This window comes from Macrosteles quadrilineatus, unplaced genomic scaffold (assembly GCF_028750875.1).
Source record: "Macrosteles quadrilineatus isolate MER2022 unplaced genomic scaffold, UCM_ALF_1.0 Scaffold_47__1_contigs__length_942521, whole genome shotgun sequence".
Classification (NCBI taxonomy): Eukaryota; Metazoa; Arthropoda; class Insecta; order Hemiptera; family Cicadellidae; genus Macrosteles; species Macrosteles quadrilineatus.
The window spans coordinates 472530-492692 of record NW_026542640.1 but is presented as its reverse complement, the minus strand read 5'-3'; the positions used below and the strand labels follow the sequence as shown (position 1 = coordinate 492692).

The following is a 20163-nucleotide window of genomic DNA, read 5'->3' as shown; positions in this document are numbered from 1 at the left end:
TAAAGGTCATAATAAAAGAAAAAGAATGGCGCAAACTAGAGGTATCCGTACGGCAATCCTATCAAAAGTTATGGCAGCTCAAAGTTTTAATCTCCCCCTCCCTTTTTTTGAAATAATACGTTTTTTTAACGGCTATAGCTCGTTGTTCAATTTAAAACACGCCAAAAATCCGAGTAATTTTAAACATTTTTTAAGTAGGGTGTTTTATGAAGATGAAGGAGTGCGATTTTCGGAAAATGTCTTTGAGTGTTTTGTAAAAAATTTAATTCCTGACCATAAAAATCCTCTTTTAAATCTTTGCTAGCTCTTACGCTAAATTTAATAAGTTCAGTTCAATTGTGCTCTAAACATTTAACCTTAGATCTATTGTGCATATGTATGTGGAAGTTAACTTCGAGTCGCCTTATAGTGGCACACCGCGTAAGCTACTTCTGCTCTATGACAAAGATGAACACCTGTTCCAATGACAAAAATTGTTTCAAATGGAATTTACTTCCTCTAAAGAAGTACGTAGCGTTCATTCAAGACCAGATTGCCCACTTCATAATATTTTTTCACAAAAAAATATTATTATATAGCCTATAATATAACCTTCCACCATGCACACGTGATATATTATTATATAATATAACTGTTGGCAAGTGCAGTTTTTTAACTCCTGTCATGCGTCCAATGGAAGGTAAACGCAAGATGCAGGATCTTTGATAGCCGTAATCGCGAAAAGTTTAGATAATCAGAAGCCCAAATAATTAGGGCCAGAAGAGCTTAAAAACTATGATCAGAAAAGCAATACTTATTTACAGTAAAAATGCAATTACAATTTACAACATCAACAATAAAATGGCACTTCGTTGCCAAGTGCCCTATACCGCGTCATTTTAAAATTTTTTGGTTCGGTTTATAGAGTTGTTTTAGGGCCTCTTCACACTGGGCCACCATGGTGGCGACACCGGTGGCGACACTGGTGGTCGGTCAAAATGCGCATGGACCACCAGCTCAGCCACCAGTGCAGCTGCAGCCACAAAGCTCACGGTTGGACGTCAAAGAGGCAGGTGCTTAGCGTTTTTTTTTTTTTAAATTGTGAAAACATAAGAAAAAAACGTATTTTTTTGTTCATCCGTTTTTATAAGATATAAGTACCAGAGAGACTTTTTTCATTCACTACCAAGACCTTAGAAATAACCCTGACACGTTTCACAATTATAGAATGAGTGTTTTAAGTTTTGATAAGCTTCTGGGACGTCTGAAAGATAAAATATCTCCAGAAGAGAAACTGCTACTATTGTTGTGGAAAATTAAAAAAAAACATAGTTAATATACCATTTATTAATAACACTGTAATACCTTGACTCAATGTATACATTGCAATGATGAAAAGATGTAAATGAAATAGAGTACCTATACATTTTGTTATGTTAATAAAATCGTTTCCCCATATTTATTACCTTAACAACTTCAAAAGATTAGTAAACTAGTATACTGAGTAATGTTCGCTGGTAGTGACTGGTGGCGCTGCCAGTCGCTCCAATGTGAACAGTCCGATAAGAAACCATGGTACGACGTGGTGGCGCCACCAGACTGGTGTCTCTGAAAATCGCAACCCCGAGCCACCGCATTTCTGGTCGCGCGGCCAGACGCGCCACCAAAGCTCAGTGTGAAGATGTCCCATTTAAATCAATGCTAATGTAACGTAGCCACCATGGTGTCGCCACCGGTGTCACCACCATGGTGGCCCAGTGTGAAGGGGGCCTTAGTTGACCTGGGATATTTTCATATCCTTGTTGAACGGGGCTGATTGGGTGCGGCTTGCCCGATTCCTTTAGCAAGCTTGGCGGTACAGGTGGGAAATGATAAAGGAATTTAATTATTAATCTTCCTTCAAGCTCTGAGCACTCTCCTGTTGTCTTTAGAAATTAATAAGTTACAATAACAAATATATATATATAAGAAAAAAATTTTATAAGCAGAAATAATGGTGGTTATTGGAGCAGAAAGGTAATTTTAATGTATACATAATACACCAGGGACGAATTTCCCACTAGGCACACTAGGCCAGTGCCTAGGGGCGGCACCCGTCAGGGGCGGCAGACCCTTGACCGGTGCCGCCGCTTACGGGTGCCGCCGTTTACGTGTGCCGCCGCTTACGGGTGCCGCCACTTACCAGTGCTGCCACTTACGTTTTTCCCGTCGCTTACAAGTGCCGCCCCTTACGTTTTTTCCGTCGCTCACGAGTGCCACCCCTTACGTTTTTCCCGTCGCTTACGAGTGCCACCCCTTACGTTTTTCTCGCCGCTTACGAGTGCCGCCACACATTTGCGGCCACTTACTAGTGCCGCCGTTTACGAGTGCCACCGCTTACGAGTGCCCTGCTTACAGCTGCCGCCTCGCCGCTTATGGGCGCCGCCGCTGCCATAGTCCGCCGACTGTATGTGCGACCACGACGGCACGGTGGTGAAAGAAAACGACAGTCAAAAGGCAATGATGAGATAGATGAGTTTGCAATGGTTAAAAGTAGGAGGAAACCACTGTAAGGACTCAGAATGAAGACTTTACAAAGATATTTATGTGAAAATATATAATTTCGAAGTCGTTATTTCTTATATTCAACTCAAGTACTGTATGTCAATATTACGTATTTTAATGTTTGTGGGATGGTAGACCTTTTCAATTGTAATTAAAATATAAAAAATATCTTGCAGTGTTCTTTTATGGACACTCTAAATGGGTTATACTTAGTTTATATTTAAAAAATAATAAATTTCACCACACTAAGATGTTTATAGCCGTTTTACAAAACGTTAATTGGAGGCTCGAAGCTATGTAATTGCTGTCCAGGACCGAAATGGCAGCTGTCATCGTCATTGGGGACCGATTTGGTTTTTACAGCCCTAGGGTCACAAAACCAGTTGTTCAATTACTAACTTAAAACATCAATGTATATAAAATAAAATATACAAGCAATATCCATATGCATTTTATGTCATCGCTGCCTAGCAACTATTTATTAGTATATTTTTGCTGGTTCCTCTAGATTATTCCTTTACATAACCTTAAAGTTATAGTTGTGTTAACTGTTAATATGCATTTATAGTGTGAAAATGACAACTTAAGACCCTCAATCTTTGTACAGTGTGGTGAAAAATGGTGTTCGTACCACGGGCCGAAAAGGTTTTGCAGCTCTTAACTTGGTCCCGAACTGGTCCTAGGTACGAAACATACTATGAGGGGGGGCGGCACTAAGGATAGTGCCTAGGGGGGAAATATTTATAAATCCGTCTCTGTAATACACTTGTTTTATCTAGCAATTATAGTGTGTTTGCCAACCCAGCTGACGGTCTGTTGGAAAAATGCGGGTCTGATGTGTGAAACATGGTGGACCTTTCTATAATATCGAAATGTTGTAAAACTTGTACGAACATTTTAAAATAAAGCATTGTTTCATTTCATTTCAAAGCAAAACATTGATAGAAATCACTTCAAGTTTTTGACTTTGACATATTTTTACAGAACAAATAATTACTTTGATGCAAGAAACAATCAGCCAAAAAGAGCTTGAAGTACAGGAATCTGAAGACAAATACAAGAAATGTATAGAGAAAGCGAAAAATGTTGTCAAAGCTATGGATTCTAAACAAGTGCCTTCATCAATGGAACTCAATATCCTTCGCAGTCAACTTCTAGAGCGGCAGAAGATGATCACTGACTTAGAGGTATTTATCGTAGTACTCTCAAACTTGGCATCCTATGATGCAACAATATGCAATACATTATATTCACCATTAATTAATTTGATTAATTACACCACACTCAAATAATCAGTAAGATTTTAAACAAATGTATTAGGATTTAAATTTAAAAAAATAGACATTAACAATCAAATGAGTAGTAAATTAAAACACATCTTGACCCTCAAAACTTAGATATTTTGCTTATATCTTTATATTTATTTTGTTACAGAAAGAATGTGAGAAAACTAAATCATTAAAAGAAATGGAGGAAAAGCTTATTTCAACTGCCTTTTATAACCTTGTAAGTAAAATGTCCATGAATATGAATTTGACAAACCAGATTTTAAATTGATACCTGTCATGATTACTAACTTGAATAGTGGAAGCATATTCTAATATCCCTGTTTTACTAACAACAATTTTCAAAACTACTGCATGTAAACCCCTGAACGTGTTTGGCAAAATTGATAATTTAACTGTTTTAACTCAGGCTATACAGCTACAATTGGCTGTTTTAAGTAAATGATATTTTATGTACCATACTTGAAATTTCAGAAAACCAGCATATGAAGCAGTATATTATCTTATTTTAATTTTTGATTTGTTTTGCATGGTCAGGGCTGATTTAATAATCTAGTAGTTATTAACATGCCAACAATTATTTAGTACGACATGTTCTGATGCTAGATGATATGGTAGGACTACCTCCTGAACATGTGTTGGCCTCCAAAAATCATCAAACTTTTTTACCTTAGCCGTGGACTACGCACAACACCGGTAGTGATAGAAAAGCATAGGCAGAAACCAGAAAAAACAAGCCTGGGATTCTCTGAAGTCTTTACTTGGCTGATGGAATTGAGGACATGTAGAAGATCTCTATCCATTTTGAAAAGATATTGTGACTTATATTCTAGGGGTGAATAATATTGTATCTCAAAACAGGAGGGGGGAATAATATTTTATCAAAAAACCGGCTAGACCGACCCCTGGAACTAGTGACACTCAAAATTCTTCTCCGGAGTGCTCAGTAGGAGCTGACAAAATCCAGGGGTCGATACAAAGGTTGTTCCACGGTTTTGACTTATTAATTATTCTATTTATTTTAATTTAATCTTTAATCAAAGGTAGATCTAGAAGCGCTCAGAAAATCCTGCTGGCAGAGCTATAATTCTATAATATTCTAATATTCTGTAATCCATCAAGAGGCTGCAGCATTAGTTCATTTAAAACATTGTTTGTTGAGTTAATTCCTTGAGGATAGAATCTGTAAAGCACCGCTGCAGTACTTAGTGTGCACCTATAGGTTGTAGCAAGTATGTCGGATATTGTTGCTATTTCAGTTATGTTGTGGAACTTAACTTCAAGGGATTCTGTTCTGTTGATGTACGGGATTTGGTTTACGTCCCCAACAAGCATAGTTTCTTTTACTCCCGATAGCACAGCCGCAAAGAGTATCTCTCCTGCATGCATCATAAGGGCTTCATCTACTACAAGCCTCTCATATTTCTGTCCTTGTTTTATGTGTTGAGTTGAGTTTATTAAAAGAAGTTATTCAACCTTGCCCGTTCCTAGATTTAGAAGGAATTCTTTAACCCTGATTTTAAATAAGTTGAGAGAAGGTGAATCAAAGATGGCTAAGTCATTAAAATAAGAGCTGATGTTACAAAACAGTATAGGATAAATTTAAAAGGAGTTAAGTGAAGAAAAAGAATAATTTTGTTGTAATGTAGTAATACCAACTCTTGAAGAATACCTTGTGTTGTGTGAATGTGCAATTCCATGGAAAATGTTATTGTAATTTTTGAAATATGAATTAATATATTTTTAATGTATAGTTTAGTTGGTGAATAGAAAAAAGGGACGTTTCCTCAAATAAAGCGACTGATGGATATCGTCTGCATCTTCCAAATCCTATTTTTATTATTGTTTTTTGGGCAACATTTAAAGGTTCCATAATACTTTTATAACAGCCACTCCATGCTATGATACTGAAAGACAACAATGATTGATAGATACATCCATAAACAAGCAAACTAACAGAGTTTTCTTTTTCTCCATTAGAATAACATCATAAAAAAGGAAAATTTACTTAAATTTTCACTATTGTTCTTTTTAATATATGCATATATATGTAAATACATCTTTTGTAGAAATATGTCCATTGTAAAACGCCGGCCGCAACAGACGGGCTTTATGTCCATTGTCGTATTTAGTGCTGAAAAATTGTTTGTTGTACATTTATTTAGTAAATAAAAACACTTTTTTCATTTTATTTTAATTTCATTAGAATGACATGGGAATCTTACAGTACAGTTTTTTTTTTTAATTTCCTCCATAACTTTTAATTTTACTACAATGCTTCATTGTACACATTATTTGTTTTTTGGGGGGTGGTGGGAGCCATTTTAGTGGGTGGCAGAAAGAGACTAAACATTAATTATGTTTTTTTTTCTGGAACGGTCTCCAGAGCACCAGAATAGTACCCAGTGGGTAAGAATAGGCAAGGCTGTACATAAAAATATTTTCAGAATATTCACTGTTTAACGTAATTAACTTGTTTTATCTCTAACTAGGAATGCCAGATGTGTAGATTTGAAAATTTTTTGGGCGTGAATAACGCTAAAATTGCGATCAAGGAAAATGTCTTAAAAGATTCCGCGACCAAAAATTTACAATATTGCCGAAATCTGAAATATGCAAAGGGCTAGCTAGCCCTAGCCCATTTGTTGTTTTTTTTTTTTTTGTTGAATCTTTACGATTTGTAGATTATCATGGTGCATATTACCACGAATTCGGAATATGATTACGACGTCACCACGGTTGTTAGTGCCGCGATTACAGAAAATAGTTAGGATAGATTTGTAATAAATCATAGCATCCTCTAATACAAGGCCGCGACAAGACATAAGTGGCAACACCGCTGTCCCGTCAAACCAAAACAGCTGTTGCACTAATTTATAATGGGCTGTATAGGAAATCTTTATGCTTACACTTTTGTTATTTCTGTTATTACCATGACAATAGGCATGACGTTGCGACGTTGCCACACACCAACCAAGCGGCCTTGTGTTTGAGGAGGCTATGGATAAATACACAATAGGCTGCCGGCTACACAAAATTTACTATACACCTTATAAACATATGTCACATACTTTAATACACCTAGGTTTTTAAAACTTGAGATTTTATAGTTAAATCAACAGGAAGGCTTAGTTAAATTGTCAACAATTAACCTCCTGTTAAACACTTCCGTCAGTGTTTAATTTAAAGGGGATATCTGACATTACAATTTAAAGATTTGTTTACGAAGAGTGTGTGAATAAAGTGTTAGTTATCATGACAGATTCTTCAATTATCACTATCTTTTGCAAATACTAGATATCACATAATGTTTATTTTGGGCATGACCCAAAGTAGTCTATATTTATTATAGTACTGGACCCAAAAGTGTCGCAAACTCTTAGTTTTCTGGAATAAAAAAAAAATGGAACATAGGCCTATTTTATGACATAGCCTATAATTTAATTTTTAACTTTTAGCTGCAGAATTATAAAAAAATGATCCATGAATTATAGCTTTTTTTTTATTATATGTTTTGAAACGCGTGAAGAGGAGCACCAATAAAAAGAAATTGTGTAGCGAATCGCTACAATAGCGCAAGTCATTTACACTCATACTACTCCACATCATCACAATTGTATCAATTGAGTAATATTGTAAAGAGGTTATTTCGTTGTAAAAAATTTATTTATGTGAGAGTGCATCTCTCTTAAAATCTATTACAGAAATGGGTTATGTGTGGGAATGCCTATGTAGTTTTCAACATCAATCCAGATAAAGTCTCTTGTAAATAGGCTTCAGTTCTAAATACAGTAGTATAAAGTTTCTTATACGATAGTGTTTTTGACTAGATATTGTATTTCCAAAAACATCATCCTCATAATTTTCATTTAGTAGTGTATTTCTCAGTGCACATGATAATATTAACAAATTCATAATAATAAATAATTATAGCCTACATGTTAAGTTAATATAATTTTATAATTGGGTAAATTTTAAGGTGGTACAGTAGTGGGTTGCCCGACCCAAAAGTTTGGGAACCGCTGCTCAACATGATTGCTGTAACGAAAATTGGGGATTTCCTTCTTTAAGGGTAAAAATTTGAAAATTCCCAATTTTTGAAAATCCCATGAGCCAATCCTGTTGGTTTGGGAACTCAATCAAGTTTATCCCACCCTATTACCTTCAAGCCAAATTGTATTAAAATCCCTTGAGTTATTGTGTTTACACACACACACACACACACACACACACACATATATATATATATATATATATTTATATATATATATTAATTTGAATGAATGGTGTTTTTGGCCTCTGGGTGCATAGAAATGAAAAAGTAAATCGGTCCCCGGTCTAAAGTCCTACCATGCCAACTCTGATATAGAAAGATACAAGATACAAGATTCTTTATTTGGTCGATTGAACAGAAATACAGTTATAGACCACGTCAAATTGTTGAGTTAGGCTACAGATACATACAAATTGAAATATTGCATACAGTACAGGTACATATTGAATGGACATTTTTGGTTGACTAGATTTTGTAGGAATAGCTACTTCCCTATAGGAAAATTTGCTAAAACAACAAACCCTTTGGTGTATTTACTGCCTAGAATTTCTGAGAGCTTGAACTGGCATAGGCTGAACTGGGAAGTTTTTTGAGAAAACCTTTCCACTAGATATGCAAGATATAATAATCAGGAAGTGGGTAATAATCAGTTCTTAAATTCAGATTCAAAAAGTAAGTTTTAAGTGTTATAAGACGTTTCTTTTATTTACTTTCCGTAAATTTAATAACACGTACAATGCTGATCAAGAAGTTATTTAAAAAGTAAGTGGCATAGGTAGGGGGGGGGGGGGGTCAGAGGGATATATCCTCCCTTGAACATATCAATTTAACCCTTCCAGGACTACAGGCATATATATCCGCTAGCATTTTGTGCATAGCGAACAGTAGGTGGATATATCCGCCGATTATTACACCAGTTATTGTTATGCTTGATTGTCTATAGCATCATTAATCTTCCAAAAAACCGTTCTTTTATTCAATTATATCTTTAACCAATGTACCGTACTAGGAATTTTTTTATAGAAAAATAAGAAATTTAATTTAAAAAAAATGTTATGAACCAAATTTTAAAAAATTAAAAAAAAGTAAAAAACAAAATTATTTTGGACAAAAGTGCTGCATAGGTTAACTATTTACAAAACATTCTATAAATTATAGATATAAAAAAATATTTTTTGTTTTGATTTAAATAAAAATAATTTTGCTGTCTGTATACATACTGTACTAGAGGCCGTCTCAGAAGGGTTAAACGATTGATATCTAATGGATATGAAGGAGGTGAAAAAAAACCTTTCTGAATTTTTTTTAGTTTTTAAATTCTGTTGCTGATATGTTGCAATAAAATAAATTTTGTTATCTTTTTAATTTTACCTCTATTATACAAGCTTGTTTTTCGTAGTATACTTTCAATATCTATAACTGGTACCAGATAAACTGCTATGCTGGTGGCAGTGGTACGGTATTTGCACGCCAAACAGTCAACCTCCTAAAAACCCCTCCTCCTTCTAACACCCCTTCGCCCACACTATGCTTGCTCATACCTTCATAACACCACTAGTGTCGGCGTAAGACTGTCAGTCGTCTGATGTTAGTTGTGTGCGTGTGTGTTTGTTACTTTGCTTCAAATCAACTTTCAGTCTTTCACTGAATGTAAAATTTAGGGTTTTACGGGTTCAATTGAACTTCTTATACTGCATTGATATTTATAAACAATCATTAAGCTAATACAGTGTTAGCGGTTGTTTTTTATAAATATTCAACGTAGTGACAAAAATAACACAAAAAAAATTAAATACACAAATTAACAGCATAAAAATGCAGTTTAGAGGTGATTTGGTTCAAGCAGCGACCAAAGAACTTGAATGTTCAAATTTTTTTATTGTTTCGATTTTTAGATCCCTTTGTTCGCGATTTGTGTTGTTGCAGTCAAGGTCATTCCCCTGACCAACCCCTTCCCCATATCTTGTAGTTTGAGAGAGAAGTAGGCCTAAAACCCTCTGAGTTAATCACTATGCACAAATGACCATCTAATGCCTAATGCGTACATTTTCAGAGCACATACCTTCCGTAATTTACATTTTACATTGTCTAAAATTGTCAGTTCTTAGCAGGCGTGGCAATGCAACAATTAAATTAGGTGATTTTTGCCTTTAAAATAAAATTTTAAAAATATAAGTGTAAGTTAACATTTTTATCAAAATTCTAGTGTTCAAGGATTGAAAAAGCAAAATTTTATCATAAAACAAAAGAGCGTATGTAGTTTGTAAATAAATTTAATAAAAAAAAACTAGCTACCTACAAATGAAACAAAAAACTTGAATTCATTAAAAAAATTTTCATGCAATTTTATTGCTTATGCTTGGTAAATTAAATGCCAGATTTCACTTTCTAAATTCATAAAAATAGTGTTTAGAAAAGTTAATTATTCAACATTTTCCCGGGAGAGGACACCCGGACCTTGCCCGTTATCCACCCCTTGAAAAAAGTCTATCCACGCCACTGCAAAAAGTTACCTTAAAATCACAATACATTCTCACTTCGTTTTTAGGTTTCCCAACCTCAACAAACGTTTAAGTGTACTGCAACTACTAAACTACTGTACTCAATGTTGTAATCTTTACAAAATATTGATTTATTATCCTTCAAACCCATTTATTCTTATTCCATTCCCTTAATAGTTCCGACACCCAACTTCAGACAAGGTTAAAAGTTCCCTTCAAATTCTTTATAGGAGAACCAGTTGAAAAGGAAAACCAACCCTTTACATTTATGTTAGATATTGTTTTTCAGAGGAAATTTTATATTTGTCAAAAACAATTATTAAAAGCTAAGCTCTAATTTTTAAAGGTTTTAGTTTTCATTATTGTTTCAGGGCCAAGCGAGACAAAAGGAGTCAGTTGACCATAGGTTGCAGAACCTAAATCTTGGCCAGGGTCAATCCTTCCTGGCTCGTCAGAGACAGCCTACGAGCCGACGGCCCCAGTCAAACTTCAACTCAAAATAGTATTTTCCTACAGTCACCTGACAAATTGGGCTGCACTGATATTAGTACAGAAAGTTGCTAATTGCTGCTTTTAATTACTTTTGCCACACTCATTTACTTTTGCCGCACTATTTTTTTTGCCGCACACTAGTATTTCAACCAAACAACACAAAACAGCGTGCTTTTATCAGGCACGTAATCCGCGTACGCTTGGAAATAGGTTGGCAACACTTAAAGATACTACGACTATGATCAGCTGGTCCAGCGTTTACTATTTCGTTCAACACTTGGATTTAACCTATCCGAAAAACTTGTTGTATAGTGTTGAAAAACTACTTTTTTATATTTATATGCTTTATAGTAACTGTAGGAAAAATATAATGTGTAACGCGAGTGCAAAGTGCCTTTGCTGCACTCAAAAAACTTTCCACACTGGCTTGCGGCACGTTACACAAATAACTATTTATTTTCAGCTTTAATCACCCTTAACCATTTTCAAAGTCACCTTTCTAGTGCCTTACGCCACTAGATTTTCTGTCAGGTGTCTGTGCTATGTTAAGCACCACATATTCTAAACTATCAATAGACTATCAATGTGCATGTAAAGGTTGTATTTGTTACAACATATATTTATATAGAAATGATTGATTCACATTAATGAACATACGTGTATTTATTGTTGAAAATGTCTGATATTATAGTCTAATGAGCATGATTAGGAATAATGAATTGTATTTAAAATAATTGTTGACTATTGATGTATTATATTAATTTTTAAACAATATGTTTCTATTCTATTGAACTTGATTTTAATATTGTTTATTACTTTTCAGTATTTTGTAGATATGTTGCCATGTTAATAAAAATAATTACATGAAACTTAAACAAATTTATTATATCCTATGATTACTTCAAAACTCTCAATTAATTCTTATTGATGATTAAATTTATTGTCATTCTGAACCAGTGGCAGTTGGGGATTGTAGCAATATCATATTCATTATTCAGACAATTAAATAACCACTGAAAATAATGGAGACAAACATTTTGATTTTACATAGTACGGTAAACATTCAACACTTCGACACTCGATAGTTCCAGGGCCGGATCTAGGAACCGCGAAACCCCAAAATGCGGGGGGCCCAAAGAGCTCATAAAATTTAAAATTATTTTAATGCATATAAACATAATTGAATAGGGCAGTAAGTTTAGTTTTGACAGACAAATCTTATCAATATCAAAGCTCAAGTTAAAATTATTAAGTAAATTTAGACCTACTGATTTTACTCGTCAACAACTCGGGACCTTTCCGTTGACAGTTTAATAGTGTCACTTTCAGTCTTTCCAGTCAGCTTGTCAGATCCACCCAGTGCGGGCTTCACAGATCCACTACGGTCCGATCGACGTGGACGTAGTGTCAACTTAGTCAACTATCAGTTGAGCGTTAAGCTCGAGCTGAGCAATAAGTCTGTAGTACAGGCCGGACTTATACTAACCTCTGTAGCGTTATCTAATGACCTCAGGGCCAGTGAGAGCCGTCACGGGCCCCTGGGCTGAGCGATGCCGGGCCCCCTATTTTCGCGATGTAGTGTCTAGCCGCCTCCGTGCCGTTTTGTTAAACATTTAACAATATATCTAAAATGCATGATAGTTTGATTAATTCTCTTGCTCATAGGTTCAACTTTGTTCTACTCAAACATTACTAAGTGAACTGGAAAACCATGCTAAAATCTCTGATTTTAGCAGATTACATGTACAGAAAAGATTTTACATTTGACCATGATTTGTATGTAGGCCTATCTATCTTGAAAATATAGTGTAAGTAGTACTAATACCCCTCAGTGTGGAGGGGGGCCGGGGGTCCTCCCCCAAAAATTTTTGGACATATTTTAGGCTATTTGGAAACCAAAATAAAAGAAATTACACGGATTCAGTGAACACGGTGAACATACTTGAAGGACCTTGTAATCGGCTAAGGCCTAGCACACACGATAGACTTTTTGTCGGCCGACTATTTAGTCGTAGTCGGGAGTCAAAGTCGGCCCCATAGTGGTAAATGTGAGCGTGCACACGGGCCGACTGCAGCAAGACAGTCGGCAGACTGTCTGCAGACAGTCGGGGCAGTTTGGTGCTGACCGATTTTCCCGCCGACTGCTCCCCGACTCAACTGTTGTGTCTTATTGATAAAGGCATGGAGATAATAATAATAATAATAATAATAATATATCTTTATTGTCGTTTGGTAATATAAACATTACAATAGACAAGGTCAACATGTTTTGTTACATATGTTATATAAAATATTAAATATTCTACAGAAAATGTTAAAATAAAGTTAAAAGAATCTTAAAAGGATAAAGCATCAGTAATAATAAAAACTTTGAAATTAACAGGGAAAAGACCATAACACGAACAAAGAATCATCAAGACTGCTTGGCCTCACATTTAAGCGTTGAAAAATCTACATTCTGCAAAAACTCCTCAACTGAATAAAAAGCACGACTTGTTAGCCAATCTGATAATTTTGACCTATACAAATGAATATTTTCCTGATTTCTAAAATATATTGGAAGTTTATTAAATAGTTTTATTTGCAAATATTTATAACTTTTGATAAATTTTGATAGCCTGGCTTGAGGAATGTATAAATCTTTTGATTGTCTGGTGATATACCCATGGATTGAGTTGCAAGGAACAAATTTATTCAGATTCTCTTTAACGGAAACTAAATTGTAAAAAATTAAAATATTAGAGAGTGTCATGATTTTATTTTCAGCAAAAAATGCTTTGCAACTAACCCTATCCGGAATTTCAAACATAATTCTGAGAGCCTTCTTTTGCCATGTAAGGACCCGGTGAGCTCCTGAGCTATTACCCCACAGTATATTGCCATACAGCAAGTGTGAGTGAAATAAACTGTGGTAAACAATTAGAAGTGTTGGTTTAGAAACACAATTTTTAAGTTTTCTTATCAAACAACATACTCTTGACAATTTTGAAATGATATTATTGGTATGTATTTCCCAAGTGAGTTTAGAGTCTATGGATATTCCGAGTAGTTTGACAGAAACTGCATTGTCTGCTTCAAGATTACGCAAAGTAAAACAAATTTTTTCTGTTTTATCATGATTTATTTCAAGAAAATTACTTTCAAACCAAAGCTTACCCAATTCAATGGCGTTTTCTATACTTTGGTTTGCAGAGTGAAAGTTGTCAGCTGATGAGATGAAGGTTGTGTCATCAGCATATAAAATTGTTTTGCAAGGTATGGAGTTTGGCAAATCATTAATAAAGAGAATAAACAAAACCGGACCCAGTACCGACCCTTGAGGAACCCCAGCAAGGACCTCCTTAAAATTTGACCTATCTTTTCCTAAATTAACAAATTGTAGTCTTCCACAGAGGTATGATTTAAAAAAAATTAGTTCGTGCTCCATTATTCCATAAAATTCTAATTTCTGCAAAAGAATTGTATGTAAGACCGAATCGAAGGCCTTACTGAGGTCTAAAAGTGCCACACTAAGATAACCACCAGATTCAAAACTATCCAAAATATCAGACACCACCGATTCTATAGCCAAAGTAGTTGAACGACCCGGTCTGAAACCAAATTGGTTATTGTTTAAAATATTATTTAAGTTAAGAAAATCAAAGATCTGGGCTTTAGCACATAATTCAACTATTTTTGATAACACTGGAACCATTGAAATTGGTCTATAATTTGAAATAAGAAATTTATCTCCCTTCTTATAAAGAGGGATTGTTTTACTGATTTTTAAGCAATTTGGAAAGGCTGAAGTAGAAAACACCATATTAACAAGATGAATCAGTGGTTCCATAATGTAAGGAGCTATGAATTTTACAATTTTGTTTGAAAAACCGTAAGCATCTTCACTGTTTGATGGATTAAGAGATCTTATTATTTTTTTCATATCATTCTCTGTTACCAATTTCCACAAAAATTTATTTCTAGAACGATTAGCATTATTTAGAAAATTAGAGAAATCCAAACTCCTACCTTGCTCAACATGAGCCTTCTCTACCACCTTTTTCCCAACATCTATGTAATGGTTATTAAAATCATCTGCTGAAAAAGGTGGAACGGTATTATTATGTTTGAAAAAATCCCCACTTTCTGATTTTACTATTTGCCAAGCAGCCTTACATGTATTCCTTGAACTGCTAACAAATTTCTCATTATAATTAATCTTAGCCACTTTAATCATAGTCCTATATTTTTTCCTATAATATTTACAGAGTTCTCTTTAAATCATCATGTTTTGCTAAATTAGGCATTTTTGTTAAATCTGCAAGAAAAATAACAGTATCTCGCATTTTCCTTAGAGATTCATCAAACCATTTATTCTTTAATTTACTCTTATAATCATGCCTGATTTTCTTAGATATTCTAGGACAGTACAAATTAAAATAATAAACAATAGTATTTAAGAAATATTCAAAAGCAGTGTTTACATCCAGAGTATGAAAAATAGGCTCCCAATTTGCATTACACAAGCTCAATGCTAACATGCCAAGGTTCTCCTCATTAAGTTTACGAAAAGAAATTTCTTTGAGTACATTTGGTGCTATATTTTTAATTATAAGTTTAAAAAACAAAATGGGATGATCAGATATTTTATAATCCCACACCGTATGAGTGAATTGATGTTGATCAATATTTGTTGCGATATTATCAATACATTTATCCCCTTTGGTCGGGTATTTAAAAACATGATATAAGTTGAAAGATTTTAAAATACTTTTAAGCGATTCAGTACAATTGTCAGTTTTTAAAAAGTCAATATTAAAATCAGCTCCTAGTACAATTTTGCTAGAAGGTTTTTTTGACAGAACGAATGATAAAAGTTTTTCTAGATGATGAAAAAAAACATTACAATCTGAAACAGGCGTTCTGTATAGAGAAATGAAAACAATATCAAATTCATCAACATAAATACATGCAGCTTCAAAAAGGCTTGTGTACACAAAATGAGAAATATCAATCACATCATACATAAGTCCCTCACTAACCAATATAGACGCACCTCCATGGGGGTCATCCTGCCTGCAAAAAGATGCTGCAAGGGAAAAGCTTTTTGGTACATACAAATCTATTTCTTTTTTAAGCAACCAATGTTCGTTTATGAGTACAATATTGCATTTTGATTCCTCCAAAACTATTGCCAATTCAGGTAACTTATTTCTTAAAGACCGAACGTTAATATGAATTACATTTAAATTAATATCTTTTAAATTATTTAAAGCTGCTCCCTTTGCAGAAGAGGATGCCCCATTGGAGTTGCCTCTAAAAAAGAGGTGCTACAGATATTCACATCAGAAGCACTCACACTGGCACTCACACTAATTTTGGCCTTTTCACTATTCTTCCCACACTGTGACACTGCTGCTGGAGGTGGTAGGGGGCAGATGAAGTTGACAGACTAGTAGTTACATGAGGTACAGGCGAGCTGGACGCCTGTAGTTGGCATACTAGAGCAGGTCCGACTGGAGAGGGAGCGTCTTGTTCGTTGAGAGTAGGAGATTTTGTGCTACTTGGAGCAGTTGAGTGGTGCAGTGGTAGAGGTGGGTATTCTTTTACTGACTGAATATTCGGTGTAGCCAGCTTAGTTGCGAGGTTGTTGGAAGCAAGAGAATGTGATGAGGAAATCAGTTTCTTAATGCAGTCCACAAATCCTTTAAAAGACATTCCATTTCTGAGCGTTTCTGTGGTAATTTCATCGAGAGTAACAATTATGATTGAAGCTGAAGTGTTCTTTTGGAAATTAAGTAAATTTTTCATAAAATGGTGAGGTGAAACTCGGTCTCTAATACATCCCATGGGGGAGCAGATTAGTGTTTCCAAATTGTTTTTCTTAAAATGGTTTGTTAGTTCTTCGAAAGCCGAGTCATAGTAGAGTGTATAGTTCTGTAGGTTTGTAGACTTCTGGTAAAACTTTTCCTTAGTTACCAAGCTGTATATTGTTGCACCTTGTTTGGATTTCTGGAATGTCAAGTTTCCTCCACAATAATCTGATTGGCAGGGTCTACCAAATTTCTCCCTGAATACTGTAGCTACTCCTTTGCTCATATGTTTGGGACAGTTAAAATCAGCAGAAATGCAGTGAGCAAAAGCACAGCTGGCATCACTCGCAAACAAATCAATAACTTCTTTCATATCTGCCTCTATTAGCTGTATGTTGGATTGCTGCTGATTATGTTTAATATCATCGATGGATGTCTTGTTGACTATTTGTTTAGTGTTATCTTTAATACACTGTAACAACAAACGAGCAACCTCCCTTTTACCTCTGTAACTCAAATGCAACCCATGAGCTGTATGGTGAGTTCTTTTTAGTAAATGTGTGTCAACTATGTAGATGTTATTCATACGGGCCGCCAATTCCTGAATGTAGTTATTGAGAATTTTAACCTCTGTATGCACTAGGTCATTAGGTCCAGCATCATGTCTCTGGGGGACTGTGCAAAACAAAATGGTTTTGTTTTTATCAAACTTTTTTAATTTGTCCTCAAGGCTCTTAAATATTTCTTTAGTTGAACCATCAAAAGTGTTGTTTGTTCCTCCCATAATAGCAACAAATTTACTTTTCTGTTTCAATGCCACATCAACAACATGCAAGAGGCCTGTATTTGGCATAACGATTCCTGTTGAACCAATACTGTAGTTACTTATGTTATTTACTTCCTGAGCAACACCCCTTCCCAGGCTGTCACTGACTAAAGATAAATTTATTGGTTTTGTCCTTGGTCTAATCGTGTTTTTATTATTTTCCTTCTTTTTTCCAGTTTTCCTATTTAGCTGATTGTTAGTTTTAGCACTAGTTTTTTTTATATTTGAAACACCATTTAGACCTTTTTCCGTATTGCTTTCTGCAAGTAAATGATAAGGATTAGATGTATTTATTTTTGATGAGATCTCTTGTAGATTGTTTTTCTTATGACTAGATTTAATGTTTCTCTGTGAATATTTAACTGTAGTCCAGTCATTTTCTGAAGTTACTTTGGGTGTAACTATTTTTTCGTCCTCTTTTGTAACTTTTGTCTCCCTATCTGCCACACAGCTCATGTTGGTAAAAGTTGACTTATCAACCAGAGTTTTTTCCGCAGTCCCAGACTGGTAGGCTAGATGTGAGGCCTGGAAAATCACTTTCTTCAATATTTCAGAGCTAATATAAATGAAATTATTGTTACAAGTCAGATATGCAATAACTGCTCTTTTCACAATTACATCATGTTCTTCTATAGTGCGTTGTTTGAAGACCATTTCCAACTGATTTAATTTCTGATCCAGAATTGCCTGAATAATCCACTCAATAAACATTACCATGAATACCCCACAGTCAACTGAATTATTTCCCTGTTGAGGACAGGTCACAATAGTCAAGGGGAGTTGCTCATTTTCAGTGTTTTCAGATTGAGGTAGAATATACTTTGAGATCCTTGATATAATTTGCTTGGCTGAACTTAGATTGTACTCACTAGATAAGTTAGAACGCGCACACTGACGACTAAATAGTCTGCCAGTCTGACAGTCGAGTGCGTTGCTATCATGTGTATTATTATTGTTATTATGATAAGTATTATTATTTGTGTGTTATTGTTATTATTATGGCTTCGACAACCACCAGTGCGTGTTTTGAGGGACGAGAAAGTTGATAAACTTATCGATGAAGTTGAGGCACGGTCCCATCTTTATAAAAATACTTTGAATGAGTATTTGGTCATAATAAAAAAATACCCCCGCTGCAGCAAACCTGCAGACTAAATGAATTCCTATTTGCCTGATTTAATTTTGTATTTAATCTATTTAAATAAAATTAGGATAAACGAGGACCTAGGTTTGTTGCTACAGGGAGGGTATTCAGGATGTGTTTTAGTAAAACATTAATATCTGAGTTTTGGAATTTCCCTCTAACCATTATGATAACAATTAGCATGCTAAATTATTTGTTTTTTAAGCTCTGCAAAATGTTTTCTAAAGAAATTACAGAATCTTTTGTTTTTATCGTAAAAAAAATGGGAAACCCCCATTTTTACCCGATAAAATCCCCCATAAACCCCCGTTCCGATAGTCCGATCATGCTGGTTTGCAAACTCCTTCGAATGAAATGAAATGAAATGAAATATTACTTTATTATCACAAAAACATTTCACAGATCCAGCGTTAGCTGGTGAAACAGGTGATATTGTCAGGGATCTTAAACACTAAGTTACATAACAAAACTAAAATCCACATAGCTTTAACTAAAATATATTTACTTATCATTTAAATAATCGGAAATATTATAATAATTTTTCTGTAAAAGGTATCGTTTGAAATCATTTTTAAATTTTGAAATACTGTTAATTTCTTTGAAATTAGTGGGTAGACTGTTGTAAAGCCTTAATCCCATATAATAAGGAGATCTTTCATATAAACAAAGGCGATGTCTTGGATATTGAAAATTTTTTGAGCGTGTAAGATATGGATGACTGATTTGTTTATCATTGTACATTTGATAATTAATTTTAAAATTCACCATCATTTTAAATATAAAGTGAAGGCAAAGTTAATATCTCATATTTAGCAAATAAAGCTCTGCATGAGGTTCTTTTAGGCATAAATGATAAAATCCTTATAAATTTCTTCTGAATTTTGAAAACTGCTTTAGAATAAGAAGTTGCTCCCCATAATTCAATCCCGTATTGCAAGACAGAAAAGAACATTGCATAGTACACTGTGAGTTTAGTTTTTAAATCTATTACATTTCTCAAAACATACATTTGAAAGCAAGCCGTATTTAATTTACCAACTACCATTTTTATGTGTGTTTTCCATGTTAAATTCTTATCGATATCTAAACCCAAAAATTTTGCATTTTCAGTAAAGGATATAATATTATTATCATAAGATAATTCAACAGTGGAGTTTTGCCGATTCTGAATTGTTTGAAATAGCATCACCTGTGTTTTAGAATTATTAAGTTTTAGCCCGTTGGCTGTAAACCAATTAGATAAATTAAGAATAGAAAGACTGATTTCTTGTTTAAGATTTTGCAAATTATTTGATTTAACTATTGCTGTAGTGTCATCAGCATATAAGATAAGGTTAGACGATACATTTCGAGGTAAGTCATTAATAAATATTAAAAATAGCAAGGGGCCTAGTATTGACCCTTGTGGAACCCCACATTTAGTGTTAAGCCACTGTGAAATACATTTTTTACAATTATTGTTCTTTGATGTCTGTTAGTCAAATATGAATGCATCCAAGATAGAGCCATATCAGAAAATTCATAATATTTAAGTTTACTCATTAA

General features: G+C 34.4%; 1 protein-coding gene across 2 annotated transcripts in view; it reads left to right on the top strand.

The window, feature by feature from the left end:
* LOC129005962 (protein Hook homolog 3-like) overlaps window positions 1-11695 on the top strand; it is a 100024-nt gene extending 88329 nt beyond the window's left edge. Inside the window, exons 13-15 of one of the 2 annotated variants that reach the window (XM_054435038.1) lie at window positions 3508-3710; window positions 3958-4029; window positions 10736-11695. In XM_054435038.1, the coding sequence (XP_054291013.1) occupies window positions 3508-3710; window positions 3958-4029; window positions 10736-10867 (407 nt within the window). In that variant the 3' untranslated portion in view covers window positions 10868-11695. The remainder of the gene's footprint in view (window positions 1-3507; window positions 3711-3957; window positions 4030-10735) is intronic. The other variant, XM_054435039.1, reaches the window with a different exon arrangement.
* The last annotated feature ends 8468 nt before the right edge of the window (window positions 11696-20163 follow it).